Genomic DNA, 16305 nt, shown 5'->3' on the forward strand with positions numbered 1-16305 from the left:
AAATGACTTTTTTTCACTTAATTATTTCACTCGACCAATATTATTGTTTTTCCTAAAATGTATGCCAGTGCTTTGCTTTGTGCTTATCTCAGTGTTTTGGTGTCAGAATGATTATTCTCTGGATGTTGGCTGTACATATGTTTACGCTTAAATTAAGGTCCTGATGAACATTAACATTAAATAATAAAATCCCAATAATTTATTACATTCTAAATAGTGATGGATGCATATTTTTGCTAAACAGTGGGCATAAGGGCATGATTTAGAAGTTAGATATGTACTCCAGCATACAGAGAACTCAGGAAGCTAGAAGGGTATATATGTATTAGTTGAAAGTGTCTTAGCTTGACTACTGTTCTTAGAAGATGGCATCCTAAATGTTTTTATTTATTTATATTCAGGTGGGTTCCAATTAAAGGCAATGACTGGTATTGGATACGACACCACATCAAAGTTGGTATGCATGTTCAAGTTGAAGTGGTGGTAAGAATACTTCTGCTAGCTAATTTAATTTGTAAATTAATTTTCATCTCCTTTGAGCTGTTACCTATAGCAATAAATTTGCTGTATCATTTTTGGTTTTCTTGATCACTGTGTCTTTCATTATGCTGAATGTTGATCCCATCCATAAGTCAAAGTTAAAAAAATTAAAAAAAAAACCCATCGTGGTGGTATAACAGGCCAAGAGGATTATGCTATAGTGTTGAAGTTGAGACTTGGTATAGCAGAAATTTGACAAGCTGATAATATTTCAAATTGAAATTGCTGAAAAGTTCAGATACAACATGGTTCAAAATTTAGGAAAAAAGAGTTGGAGGGGGAGTACATCCCGTAAGATGCATTCCACATATCAAATTAACTTTAAAAACACAAAAAGTAATCCATTACATCTATCACACATGTAATAATAGAGAAGTAAATGTTGCACAATTGAAATATTTAATTAGTAATGTAAAATTTCTAAATGAAAAAAACTAGATTTTTTCAACATACATTGTCTGGTTATTATTTGTCCTTAAACATATTATTCTTGTGTTGCTCACTCTTTTTTGCAATTAAGTACTATTCATATTTTCTTTTCATACTTAACTTATTTATAACAATTAAATCTCAAATTTTTTAAATTCTATATATTAAATTCATATTTATTAAATTCTATGTATCAAGTAGGGCTTGAATATTAAACTTATACTTAATTGGCAGTGTTTATCAATTTTTATTTGTGCCAGTTTAGTTTCTATTAAAATAAATTACTACCTTTATAAACCTTGTTATGAGACAAAATTGTATAATTAAAATCTTACTAGTATTGTGGTATAGAAATTTTATGAACTAAATAGCTTGTCAATTTATGATCCACTATGTGCTTACAGATTTATTCATAGAATATAGGCAGGTTAGACAACACTTAGGTGGTAGTCATTAACTTTTAGTTTCAGTCTAAAATTACCTCATCAAACGACCTTTTGATATCATATTTTTCTTCACTCTCTGCACTATTATTTTATTTTCTAAAGTAATGTCGTCAAATAGCCTTTGATATCAGATAATTTCGTCTACTGCATCATTCTTTTGTTTCCCTTTTTGTTTCCATTTGTAAATTCAGGCAGGAATCCCTGTGAAGCTGTAACAGCTTTGCAACAACCTATTCAAATGTCAAATGCCATGGCCCAATAACTGCAAAAGCAGAGGGTAAACAACACTGGAAGATTAACAGACCGTACAGATATGAGGGTAAAAGGGTTACAAACACTGAAGATTCAGAATGCCAGAAGTAGGAGATATCAGGAGTGTAATCAGTATTTTATTTCCTTCAGATATCATTTCCTCCACATATCAGGAGTGTAATCACTATTTTGTTTTATTTTGACTTGTATTTTTCTCCTGAATTTTTCCTTTTAAAAGAGGATTTGCAAAGTTTCCTATTTGAGGCCAAGGCATTGTAGAGTTTGTTGTAGATTGCATGGGATTTTCCACATTTGTAATAATGGTTTTCAAACATTGGCTGAAACAAAACGTGTTTCATTGTTTGGTTGCCCAGGCTAGAGTTGCACTTTTCAAAATCTGTTTTTGTTCAGTTGAGATTGTTTTGCATTGTTGCATTTCATTCTACAGAAGTACGTTTTTCTCAGTACCGGTTGTGCAACCTTTTGCTTGCATAAGGTACAAGCAGAGACTTGATTAGTGTTAAAAGACCCAAACTCGGACTCGTCAAAAACTTGACAAATTAAAAAACCCAAGAAATAAAAGTTTTTTTTTTCATGCATCAAGACAATAATTGAGATAAATAGAAGCTATTCTGCACACATACACAATTTTACATTGATCGCATAAGTATAAATGCAATTTTTTGAATGAAATAAGTTAAACTAAATAACACATTAGAAATGTAGAAAGTGTTGCCGTCAAATGTCTACAATATTGATGGAATATGAAATACACAGAATCGAAAGTTAAAAACATGTATCAAAATAAAAGCTACAGCCTAGAAGACTATGGCTTACAATAGCCCATATTAGAGACTAGTCGACCCAACAAACTTCTTACATGTACACCTAAGACAGGTCCTTAAAGGTTCAGCAACCACGATCTCTGTTTGTGTTTCAGGGCTCAGCTTCACTGACATCCACATCCTTGTCCACATCATCCACACTCTTAGGGACCTTCAATGGGTCTGCTCATTTTCCAACCTCCTCCTCTGCCATCCGCCTCTGCCTCTCGATCCACCTAATTGACCCATTCCAACTCTTTATCATGAAGACCAGATCATCAACCTTAACATTCCACTTGGCTTGTGGATCAACCTACTCTGAAGGGATAGATGTGTCACAACCCAAGATCTGTCTGTGACAAAGGCAAAGGCTGTAATTAAGAAAAACAGTATCATTTAACCTTTTCACCAGCATCTTGTTGTGCTTTGTTGAGTGTAAATGCTCGAACATGCTCCAGTTGTGCTTGAATTCTGGAGCATTACAAGGATGGCCCAAGATACAAACTGCAATCCTATGTAGATTTGGCACTCAAGCACCAAACATCTCTCACCATGCATCTCAAACAAGAAAATTAAGAAACCAATTCTATAATCTATTCTGTAACTCTAACTTTATCAATGCCAAATGATAATGGAATCATAAATACCAAAGTTTGTGATTTACAATTTAAATTATGCCTTGGAAAAGATCTTTTAATTGCCATCATTACTGTCCATTTTTTCTTGCCTATCTCTTACAAAAAAGTCTCCGTATGAATTCCTAAACTTTTCTATCATAGGGACTATGTATGCTCCAATTGATGAATCATAAGACATTCGCTGTATAACTTTGTAGAATCCACCCAACAATTCTTCATCAGCCTTAAAATATTGGCAAAATTGGAATATCAAATTAAGGTGGTTTTTGGCTACATATATAGGCTTGTGAAGCAGCTTGTGCCATTGTTGATCAATGACCTCCCATAGGGGACCACATTTAGCTTGATTCCCTTTGTAAAACAATCCAAAGACCTCTTTCACCTTGTCTGTGCTCTTACAAATGAATCCTGTTGCAGGCTTCTCTCCATCAACAATTTGTAGGAGAATAATAAGGCCCTTTATGAACTGCAATCATTGTGAAAGTTGAAACATTAAGCTATAAGTTTTATTTTTTAAAATGTAAAATAAACATAAATAAGTGTGCTAAAAATAAGGAAATGAAATGGAAATGAGAACAAAAAGGTTAACTACCTACAAATCTCCTTGGCCAATTGCCAAAAGCCATTTTCATTAAAAAACCATCCAACCATCTCTATCCCTGCATTGCTCTTTGCATATGGTGATGTGGTCCACTCCTCACTTACAAACATGTGTTTTAGACCAGCCTTGGACTGAAGCGATGATTGCAACATTATAAGATTTGTTGCAAACTAGGTGATCCCTAGATGTGCCATATCAATCTTATTTGTGATATTTGTCATACGGTTAAGAACCCAAGTATGATTATACATAAGTTTACAAATACTTCTTGCTTGCTCTACACATGTTTTTGTCTAGGGAAGTTTACTGAGATCTTCCAATATGAGGTCAAGGTAATGAGCAACTCAAAGGGTCCTTATGAGCAACACAGCGTCAACTTTGCATTGTCCTATCACAACAACTTGATTGTAGTTGAACTTGTCAAGTTCTAACATTCCTCAACTATTTCTTCTGTTTCTCCCTGACCCTGTCCTGCTTTTCTATCTCTCAACATATGGGTTCTATTTTCCATCTATTTATAAGCAATCGACTGAAACTTTTTACATCAACAGCTATACAACTGTGGCCTATCTTGGACTTTGACAATACTTCCTAGTAGATCAATTTGACGCCATACTTCATAGGGTATATTTTTGTGAAAGCATAAAATTTGTGGTAGGAACTTTAATTGTGATGTGAATATCAGGATTTAACTGTGTGATTTTTGAGTCAAACTCATTGACCCATATTTCATGAGTAGTGATTGAAAGATGGATCACTACTCATGAAATATGGATTCATGGATTCATGTTGAATCACTACTCATGAAATATGGGTCAATGAGTTTGACTCAAAAATCACACAGTTAAATCCTGATATTCACATCACAATTTGACTTGCTGTGGAAATTATCTCCTACTTAGGAACTTTAATGTTTGTGATTGACACTATCGTGCTTTAAGGTATTTTATTATCATCTTTCTACATCAAAGATTCAAATGCGATGTTTTTATTTAATTTGTAGTGCATACTTGATAACTATTGTATTATAAAATTCATTCCTTACTTTTTCCTCAAGTGTTTCTTTGTTTGTGCAGGCTAAAAGGGATCCATTTCGATTTCGATTTCCTGTTGAATTGCGTTTTGTCAATCCAAATATTGATCACCTTATGTGGGTGCAGTCATCTAATTTATCTTTTGCTTAGTGCTGTGGATTTGTCATGGCTTTTGCTGGTCTAGAACTTATTGGACCTTTGCTTTCATTGGACATGCAAAGTTAGAATATTTTGTTATATTCGGCTTTATCATGGTTCTAAAGAATTCGCTGACATATTATTTCCTGCGAGAGTCTCTCTGTGCTTTTTGTTTTAATCTTTCAAAGACCTCCATTGCCACAGTGGTTGTGACAAAATTGTTTTCTATGTTTGCTGCAGTTTTAACAAGTTTGAGTTTCCTCCTATTTTAGGAGGCAAAAATACAACTGCCGAGGAACTGAGTGTAAGTCATTACCCACTGTGCTATTTGCAGAATTATGGCAATCTGTTCTGGTTTTTCTCATTCCAATTAAAAAATCCGTCTTTTCTTAAATTTAGGCTGTCCTGAATCTTCGATGAAAGTATTACAGGTACCATATAATGTTAGAAATTGATTATATTTGGATTTGGAAGTAGCTTCTTGTATTTTGTATTTTATGAAGGGAGGTGTGAATGAAATAGTTATTAAGATTAGTATTATGTGGTTGTCCAGGCATTGCCGTTGGAAGCCCTAGTTGATTGGTTTTAATGTTCAAACTTAAACCTTTCTATTGTTCTTGTTTTCAAAGCTCACTGATATGAGATTTCTTAAAAAAAAATTGTTGTCTCCACATACCCCCATCTCCTGTTTTTGAAAATTAGCCATTCTAGTATCGATACCACTCTCCAAAGTCTCCAAGTTTCTCTGTTTCTAGGTGACCTCGATATATATATATATGCAATCCAGAAACATATATCAATTAGATTATATTATAAATATATAATATATTATTACTATATATGTACAAAAATATTTATTTTATATGATAATAAACATAACAAACTACATACAAAGCAATATCTTAATTAACAATAAATATAAATACTACTAAATAATATATAAGATATTATATAAACTAATTTACAAACGTAACAGTGACTGGAAGGAAAGGTTGCTAACTTTCTCTCAAACCCCATGGATACATATGGGGAAAGAAACAAGGAATATGGGGGCGATTCACAGGAGAATATCAGGGAATGGGAGTAAAGAGTAAGCATCTCCAACATATGATTTTCTGGTCAAGACAGTAAGTAATCATGTAAAATGGCTGTAAGAAACTTCGACTTGGGAAGTTCTGAGTTCGTTGGCTATGACCATATAATGTTAGAGAATTGGGATTAAATGGTGCAGTTAAACTATCAAGATTGGACAATAATGTTATCAGATATCTAGCAAATGGGTCAAAACTCAAATTCTGTAAGGAGAGAGAAAGGCTGGAAATAGCAGTTAATATGCTGGGCTATGCAACTAGAGGGAACTGGACAATTGGACGCAATGAGGAAATTGAAGAGGATTGAGTCATCATAGAGGAGCCATATATGCTGGACTTGGACTGCACCAAACCCATGGTGGTACCAGAGGAACAGTTGGCAAGGAGAGACGTCGAAGGAATTACAATTTCCCAAGTAAAGAAGCATCTCACAAATGCACTATCTGGGCCACCAACACTATGGGTGAGTATATGTGGCTACTAGAGGGAAGGCAAGAAGGCTTCGTAGCCTATGATATTGATGAGGAGGCTGAGAAGAAATGCAAAATAGAAGAAGCAGCCTGTGGAGAAATTAAGGACATGGAGGAGAAGATCGACCTGAAGAATATGTTACCACCATCTATTAATGTTTAAAAATGGTGGCAAAAACAGATGATCTATTCATTGAAGGAGGAGATGGATGAACTGATCACATCATCCAAAGGTGTAATGTCTGCCCCTTTTGCTTGACCAATTTTTTATGTTTTTAGTGACTATAATTTTGTCAAACAGTTGGCTTGCAAGCTCATAACTAAGTCCTGAATTTATTTACCAATTTATAGTTTGAGAATGGGTATTGCATTCAACTACAAATGCACTATTGAAACCAACTCAACATTCATATATATTTATTCCAAATGAGACCTTAATACTGGAAATCGAGTGAACATCCATCTTTGCTTATTACCATGCATTAAAAAGTAGATACCACAATGTTTTCCTTTTATATTAATCATTAAACACAAATATGATACATTGCATACCGCAGATTGCCATCCCAGATCAGCAACAGCTTTGACAGTTTATGCCTGCACACGTCCAGCATATGGCACTGTTATCAGTCCAAAACGATACCCAACAACAACCTCCAGTCCTCTATGGCTCCTACTATAGAATTATTAATCCTTAATATCTCTGTCCTAGTTATTCTCAGATTGAAACAAAGTGCTGTAGGTGAGTTGATCACAGATTACACCTGGTTCTGTGGCTGGACAGTCAGCCTTAGCCTTATCAGCCTTCTTCAAACGGCTTCTGTCTGATACTGCCAGCAATAATACTACCAATGGTATGACTTAGGTAATACTTATTTCAGTTCTGTACAGCCAACACCACTGTTAATCCAATATGCTAAACACAACTTTTGCTCCTAGCAGATTACTAACAACCCCTCCAGTTCATTTGAATCAAGCTACACCACAAACCATTCTTTGTAATGTCCCCAATTTTAATAGAGTATTTTAATTAATTAATGGTTCCACAATTTGAGTAATAATATAGATGGATCTTTATTAAATTAATAGGGGGCCTATTTTTATTTTATTTTCGCAGGTGTTGGTTTGTTGGTACTTTCTTTAATCCTTAGGGAAGCTTCCTTGAAGCCCTTTATAAGGCTAGTTTGTAGGTTGCTCTAGGATATGAATTTGTTATCTTTGTATTTGCGAATTCCTGTTGGAATTCTTTTATCTGCTGATTTGGAGGTGAAAGATCCTCCCTATTTGGTCTGTTGGATTTTCAGTGGTTCAATGCCACTCTATTCTGCCATCGGAAACATCATCCAGATATTTCACTTGTGCATGAGATCTGTCGATCGTTGTCATTTGGTGACAACTCTATATTGGCTCGAATCTTGACTGATGCAAATTCAGGTACAGGATCTGAAAGTAATGTATTTTGTGTTGCTTGCTTTGGTGACAATCAGTTCGGAGTTCATTGCATAATTGATTCTTGCATACTTATGTTTGACACATCATCATTCTATTTAATAGACTGCAAATTCACCTAGCTGAATGGGCGATGCATTATATTAGTGGAAGGAATTACATGCCTGCAAGTGAAATACAGTTACATATAAATGAAACTAGATGGCGAATACAAAGGATGGTGTGAAGGCTGCACATCTGTCGACAACATTCTCAGATCAGAGGCAACACCTTACACCCCCATATGACAATCAAGAACAGTGTATGTCCCCAACAAGCTCAGCTGTCTGCCGTATGGTCTTCTACCATATGGCCTCCCAGATCTCATTCGTAAGGAGCCATTTGCATACACCGTACTACCTGTACAACCTACGTAAAGACAACTCGAAGACTTCACCATACAACAACTTGGACACAGTATGATCGCATGTATACACTGTACACCCAGTTTGGTGCGATATTGTCATTAATCAAACTGCCACTAACAAATTCAGAATTGCAGACATCGATCAAAGTTGCATTAGATGCTCAATTCATAGTACGAAACATTACATTCTTCAAAATCATATCTTTCCTAGAAACTCTAATCTCAGAAACAAGAAGAAATATCGGTAAGATTTTACCTCGCAAATTCAACTCCTGAATGTGTCTTGCAACAACGAGAAGAATGCTAGCATAGAGGGATTTCATCTTCCAAACCTGTTGTGAGGTTTTCACACCATTACCCCATTGCAAATGGGGACCCCCCCTTTTTTTGCTTGTAGTTGTTAGGTTAGGTTTTGGCAGTAAATTTGGTAGTTTAGATCTTTAAAAGACTGAGGGGTAACACAAAAAAATCAAATGCCCAAGTTGTGATTTTAAGTTGGGAACGTCAAAATTGAAGTCTGTCTGGATCATGTTATAATGGGTTGAAGGTAAAAACTTAAGTGTATTTAAATTTTTGCAAGTCAGTTAGTCCAAAATTCAATCTAAAGGCACATTCCATGCATAAGGGCCTTAAAATCCTTATAAAAATTGATTTTCCACACTCAAAATGGCCAAAATCCTAAGGAAAATCCATTTTTCTCTTTAAAAATATACAAGATCCAGACCATACATGAATTGCCCTTCATATTGATCAAAATCCGAACTATACATGAATTTCCCTTCACATTTTGATCAAAATCTGGACTATACATGAATTTCCCATCAGAATCCGATCAAAATCCAGACTATACATGAATTTCCGATCAGAATCTGATCAAAATCCCTTCATATTTTGGTCAAAATTCAGACTATACATGAATTTCCCTTCTTATTTTGGCATTTTCAGAAAAAATCAACTGTTGGAGGTCAAAATCCAAGCATACCATGAATTTACACCACTTTGGATGATCTTGGCTTGAAAGTTTTTGAAGTGTTTGAAAAATCTGGACAAGGGGTGATTCTCGCCAAGTTGGGAACTTGGAAATTTAACAAAGTCTGGGAATTGTCTAGACAGGGGTTGGCTTTCCCCTAGACCAAGAGTGGAACATGGAAATTTTTCTAAAGTTAGGAAATTGTCTAGATTAGAGTTATTTTTCCTTGGATGGCAAGTATGGACTCCAAGATTTTTTGAAGTGTAAAATTTGTGCTGACTAAGGGGGATTTTTCCTCAAGGGGAGTTTGGAATGCAGATTTTTTTCTTAGTGTTAGAAATGTCTGGACTAAGGTGTATTTTCCCTCCAAGAGCTATTTTGTGAATTTTTTCTAAGTACCAAGAATGTCCATACTAGGGTCGATAATCCCCCTTGTGATGTTAAAGTGAGATCAAATATTTTTTAAGTACAATATGAATCATATCCAAGCCTCGATCGATTTTTCCCACTTTGCATGAGTGGAATTAGAGTGTGAATGTGCCCTTTGGATCCATTGCTGATGTGTTGAAGAGGGAAATGTGGAGTTTTTAGTCAAACTTTTTGGGAGTCCATACCTGGTTCATTTTTCCCTATTATGGCTTTTTTTTTAATTAACTAAAGTAAACAAGGGGAAATAAATAAAGTAAAGTAAGAAGCCTCTAGAAGGCTATCAAACATTTATCCCACATTGCTTGTGGGAGGTAAATCAACAACCTAAACCCCTTTAAAAGACCATCAACTAAGAGAAGAAATCATGAGGATTTATAAAGACAAAGGCAAAGTGGCTGAAAGTTTGGAGCAAGTGACCAAGGTGAGGCATGATCCAACATTGGTGATTGGGGTCTAGTTGAAGAAGGAAGGTGGCTGGCATTCTGCAAGTTTGAGGTAAGACATGGAAGTGACTGAAATCTGAGGATGACCTTCATAGAAGTAATTTTTTGCCAAACTTGATATTTTCATGCCATCTTCTAAAATGGTCCAGCTATGATTGCAGACTTATGGAGTCTTCTGAGACATTGAAGGCCATTGGAAGGCCAAAGACAAGGGTTTTACAATCCAAATATGCAGACTTCTGAGATTGGTGATTATTTTTAGAAATTCATGGAATTTTTTTCAAGTGCCCAGATTGCCAAGCACTCATTCTAAACCAATTCCCCATCCTTAGATATTGATTTGGAGGCCATTAGAGGGTTAAATATGAGGCATGCAAGCCCAGATCTGAAAACTTCATGAACAGGGGCGACTTTCTTTGAAAATTCTTTAAAAATAATCCAAGTATCTAACCTGCCCAGACTTGTTTGCTGAGTCTTCTCCCTCGCAATATCATTTCCAACCATTATTGGACAGTGAAAGTCTGTGGTAAGGCTGCCATGTATAAAAGTTTAAGGACTCGATCTGAAAATTGCGCTTTTTCCCTTATTAGTTTGAGTTTGTCTTTATTTGCAATCCGATCCAAAAGTTATTGCACACCTTTTCCATCATTTTCAATATCATTTTGCAGCCACGAAAGGACTGAAATAGAGGTATGTTGCAGTCCTAAAGTCTGAATATTCTCAAACAAGGGCGATTTTCAGAAAATTCATATAAAATCATTAAGTTACCAAAGCATTCCAAACTTGTTTACAGATCAATCCCCACACCAAAACCTGCCACTTCCAACTATTTTCAGTTACTTGGGGTTTAAAGTAAGGCTGCTACATGTGAAAGTCTGAAGACTAGGCCTGAAAATTGATATTTCTTCACCTAAGTATGGGTCTGTTTTGTGGTGGCCATTTGATTTAAACTTGTTGCAGACTTTATGGTGGCATCTTGAGGCTCAATTCGAACCATTTGGAAGTATGAAAACCTTGAGTTGCAGAGCCAGGTCTGCAGATATAAAGAACAGGGGCAATTCCTTTAAATCTCACAGTGAATTCCCAGCCCTTCCAACTCAGAAATTTGACATTGCTTGGTATTCCCAAGGTTAGGCATCAAAAAGCTAAGTTTAATACTTGGATTCATTCACAAAGAAGCAGTTCACATTATGTCTTCAGACATCTCGAAGTTGGTTTTGGGAATTAGCATGATTTTGACACATGAATCTATCATTCCTAGTTCACAAGTGGATCCCTGGACATAGGGTTTGATTATTAACAAGTTGCTGGGGCTAATATACAACCAATTCAAATCAGTTTTCAGACTTGTCTTCAGAGGTAAAACCTTTCAAAATGATTGTTTGGCTACCATGTTCAATCTGCAACTTCTTTCCTAGTCCATATTGGGGCCTTGCGTCATGATTTTGAATTGAATATGATCCAGTATTAGGACTGCTACATGGATGTTTCCAGATTTGTTCCTTTGTCTTCAGAGGTCAAATTTCAGTGAATTATCAATTTCCTCATTCTAATGGCTAAGTATTGATCAAATTTTTGCCTTAGGATTCTTGTCCAAATGCTTATTCAAGTTATTACTTTTGATGGACATAATTACTAAGTTATGGCCTAGAATTGAAGGACTAATTTAATAGATTATTCAGAAATGTGGTACTGATGCATGCATCAGAATTGTAGTTCCACTACAGACAGGTGTTGCTGATCAGCTTTTATGTGCTGCTGATAAGCACCCTACTATTACCCGTTTTGGCAGGACCATCCGGTTTTGGCCAGCCATAACTCCTTCGTTGCTCGGATGGTGTGTAGTTCCCTTGTAGCTCATCATTTGGCTTTGAGAACTCTAGCTAGCAGCTCCTTGTATCATTGTGGCCGGTAGAGAGAAAAGGAAGGTGGGCCCTGCACTGCTCCCACCCACCTAGTAGGGGTTGGGTTTGACTAGATTAGAATGCATAGGTTGGGGTGCCATCGACTGTCCCTAGGGTTTGACTTGGGCTAAAGAGGAGAATGACTTGCATTCGTACAAAACTATTCCACACACCCGAGGCCTTGGCATTTGCTGTTTGGACAGCTCCCATTTAAATGACTGAAATTTATTATTTTGTTTAAATCCTTTAAAACAATACTGACTTTGAGCTTTGTATGAGGAATCATGTCTGCATCAAGAGAAGGGATAGTCACAAGCAAGTGAACAAAAGAGTTTGGAAGACAAGTTCAAGCTCAAGGCCAAGGATAGAAATGAAAGAGAACTAGTCTAAAGTGGTCAAGATGAAAGGAAGACAACGCTTCAAGATGGTGCACTTTAAAGCTAGAACAAAGGAAATAAAATTCAACGATTAAGCTAAAGGAATTATCCCAAGACCAGACCTTTGTCAAGCATGGACACACGGAAAAGTCTGAGGTTGAGAGCAAGAAGGAATTCAAGGACAAGACTCTCATCAAGGGAGTGATCCTAATGATGATAGAGCCACACAAGGAAATGGATTTAATATGCCCAGGAAGATGTCATTGTCTTCAAGGGAATGCTCCAAGGATCAAATAGGAAGATAGAGAAGGCAAAGAAGAATTCCAAATGATGAAGTTGGAGAGATACCAAAGGCTCAAGCATTGTAAAGTCCAGCCATTCAAGACAAAAAAGTCCAAGAACGATGAAGAATGTCCAAGGATAAGGAGGTGGAATTAAGGAAAAGTCTGAGGTTGAGAGCAAGAAGGAATTCAAGGACAAGACTTTCATCAAGGGAGTGATCCTAATGATGATAGAGCCACACAAGGAAGTGGATTTAATATGCCAAAGAAGATGTCATTGTGTTCAAGGGATTGCTTCAAGGATCAAATAGGAAGATGAAGAAGGCAAATAAGAATTCCAAATGATGAAGTTGGAGAGATACCAAAGGCTCAAGCGTTGTAAAGTCCAACCATCCAAGACAAAAAAAGTCCAAGAACGATGAAGAGTGTTTGAGGATAAGCAAGTGGAATCAAGATAAATATTGTATGGAGAAGTTAGAGATCGCAGAGTTATAACATGTAGGCATTCTTAGTATTCACAGGAAGGAACTTAGTGAACTCTTACTTAAGTTTGTTGATTTTGCTAAAAGGGAGAAGGAAAAAGGAGTTTACATCTTGGATGATGAGTTTTATGGTGACTGGGTGGCTTCCTTGGTTCTTATTGGTCCTTAGGCCATTGAATTTTTTCATTGGCTTATTTTTTGGTGCTTCATTTGTATTGGCTACTTCTGGTTGCCCTAATTAGGGTTTGTCATGGCTTAATCCGGGCCCTTGATTTTAAATCAATCTTGGTCTTTCATTGTAATTGGGGCTCGTATATAAATCCCACCCCTCTCATTTGTAGAAGAGGACTTGTTGTAGAATTGTTGATAATATAATGCCAAATTTGCTCTACTATTCATTGTGTCTTGCATAGTGAATTGTTGTGATCAAGTTTGCCTTATTGCATGGTGATCCATATTTCCTCACTTAGTTTAGAATTTCATTTCATGTTGTTTAGAAGTAGTGTAGTTGGAGGAAAGAATTGTGGATGTTTACATGCTTGACTCGAATATAAACTAGGCCACTAGCCTCTTGCTGATTGTAGGATTTCTTTTTGTGGCGAGCTAGTAAAAGTAATTAACTAATTGATCTCCAATGGAAACTTTCCATGCTTGGGCGAATTGGTTTTAAGGCAGAATTTTCCACTCTTGGCATTTTTTAAGGGCATATCTGATTTTTATGCCCTAGGCGATTAATGATGGAGGTCTGATTTTCTCCATTTGGGACTGCATTTTTACATCAGAGCTGGGCAATTTTAGTATGGAAAAGAAATACATGATGAAAATCAGATTTTTTGGGGCAAATGGTGGACAATTCTAAAAGATTAAAATTCTGGTTTGCAAGGGATTTGAAGTTCTTGAAGTCTATTTTAAATTCCAAAAAAAAGATCTGGCTATTGGTAGAGGTGACTTTTAATCATTTAGAGTTGAAAGGGGTTCTTAAGCTGACTTCCTTCTTTCGTTCTTGTCTAGATATTGTCTTCCGTAGTCCTTCTTGCATTCATTGTCCACCACTTTACCATCCCGTAATAGGGTGACGAGATGGAGGATGGTAGTGCAAGCAAGAATCTTAAGGGAACAAATACTAAGAAAGACAAAGAGGATATGATGCCCAAAACAACTTTCTTCTCGAAAATGAAGCGAATAATTGATACCAATGTCAATACAGTAACCATGATACAAGTAAAGGATAGACTAAAGGAAGGTCAATCCCCCTTTGGCAAAGAAGATATACAGAAGGCAGTTGCACAACACAACCCAAATGTCGACACTTCCATTTCAACCATGATGAGCGACGTTGGGCTAGCACTTGATTTTGAAGACATCAGAGAAGAGGATATCAATGAGACAAGACTTGGATCAAGATTGGATGAGCTAGGAAAGGTTGCCATCAAGAAGAAACATTTGAACACCCTTTCCTCCCTAAATGCTTTCATTGGATTCGCAAAAGAGTATGAGAAGGATCATGAGGAGACACTACAGGTAGCAAACAACATGATGAAATCGGCGGAGCTCAAGCTAAAGCATACACCTTGTCCTCCCATGGAAGAAGTCAATGAAAGGCTAGCTAGGTTCATTGCCTTAGCTAAAAGAATGAAAGAAAAAGGGAGAAGTATATTAGAAGATCATTTGATGTAAGCTCAAGTGGCAATTTCTCTTTCTTCTAGAATAGGACAAGTGTCTAATTTTGATTGGCCACCATTTTGGTACCTTCTCATTAGTTGCCACTTTTACACTTTTTTTATTGGTCCATTGACGAGGTGGCATCTTCTCATTGGCCAATGGGGTGGCAACCCTAATTAGGGTTTCTAGGATTCAATCTAAATCGTGTTACAAGATTTGAGAATTGGCAGATTAACGAATTTTCGGATGATTGATTGATTAATAGAGGAATAAATGTGTTCCTTATAAAGAATTACAAGGACGTTGTTTCTAAAAGAAACAACATAGATTGAAGACGGAATTAGAAACAAAACTGAAGACAGGATAGGAAACATTCCTATCTGGATTGAAGACAAAAGAGACAGGATAGGAAACATTCCTCTCTAGACTAAAAGATGGACTACAGATAAGTAGTTGACCATTATAGAAAGTATAAGATATTATCTTAATACCCTCCTTTATTGGTCAACGTACGGATGTCAGAACATTTTGGGATAACTGAGACCCTCCCTGGATCTAGAGAATGCTGAAACCAAGAAGCTTTGCCAGAAGAGTGCTATGACTCAAAATAGATTGCAATTACAAAACTTCGTTTTTGTGGAAAAAATGGTAAAACCCAAAATCTCACGCAACCTTGCGTATTACAAGCAACATGAAATGATTTTTTAGGAGAAAATCAACAAACCTAGAAAAACAGACAGATTCAGAAGGCGAAAAATGCAGCTTCGCCTTGATTAGGAAGCTCGACAACTTGTGGTGTTGGTTGGGAAGCATTTTGCCTTGCTTGGGCAGCCAAACATTTCCGGCACTCGAACTTCATATGGCCAAACTTTTGACAGTAATTACACTATACATTTTGCTTCGTAGAGCCATCCAGGGATTGAGCAGAAGGTTGATGCTGGAAAGGCTAAGAAGACTTATGGTTGCCGATGTTCTGTTGAAAGGATTTTGCAACAAATGCCTACTCTGAGGAGGCTGTAGCAACACTACTGCCATATTGTTGTTTCCAATGATCCTGCTGTAGAAGTTTGGTGCATAATTTTGGGAACTTCAGATCAACATTAGTTGACGTAATGTTGAGTGTTTCTATTAAGTGGTCATAAGATGATGGTAGACTTTTCAGAGTGATGACTACCATATCCTCTTCCTCCATTTTTTGACCAATAGCTTCGAGTTGATTGCGGATGTCTGTGATCTTTGTCAGATGCTCTTGCAAGGACATACGTTCATCCATCATAATGGAGAACAATTGATTCTTCAGAAAGAATGCTCGACTCTTGTCAGATGTTTCATGCAACCCCTTCAGATATTTCCAAATTTCTGCAACTGACTTGTCGGAAGGAATCTGCTATAGCTGATCATCGATAATAGAGAGCTTAAGAAGCATAACGGCCTCTTGA

The 16305-nt window shown here is 36.5% G+C and overlaps 1 protein-coding gene across 3 annotated transcripts in view; it reads left to right on the plus strand.

Annotated features, from left to right (window-relative positions):
• The window catches only part of PDE312 (Nucleic acid-binding, OB-fold-like protein), a 245643-nt gene that overhangs the window by 34176 nt on the left and 195162 nt on the right, over nt 1-16305 (plus strand). For all 3 annotated transcript variants that reach the window (XM_089820551.1, XM_089820550.1, XM_089820552.1), the window contains exons 5-7: nt 402-483; nt 4807-4880; nt 5143-5206. In XM_089820551.1, coding sequence (XP_089676677.1) covers nt 402-483; nt 4807-4880; nt 5143-5206 — 220 coding nt within the window. The remainder of the gene's footprint in view (nt 1-401; nt 484-4806; nt 4881-5142; nt 5207-16305) is intronic.

Source organism: Cupressus sempervirens, chromosome 3, assembly GCF_028749045.1.
Source record: "Cupressus sempervirens isolate cs-2001-9-10 chromosome 3, ASM2874904v1, whole genome shotgun sequence".
Taxonomy (NCBI): domain Eukaryota; kingdom Viridiplantae; phylum Streptophyta; class Pinopsida; order Cupressales; family Cupressaceae; genus Cupressus; species Cupressus sempervirens.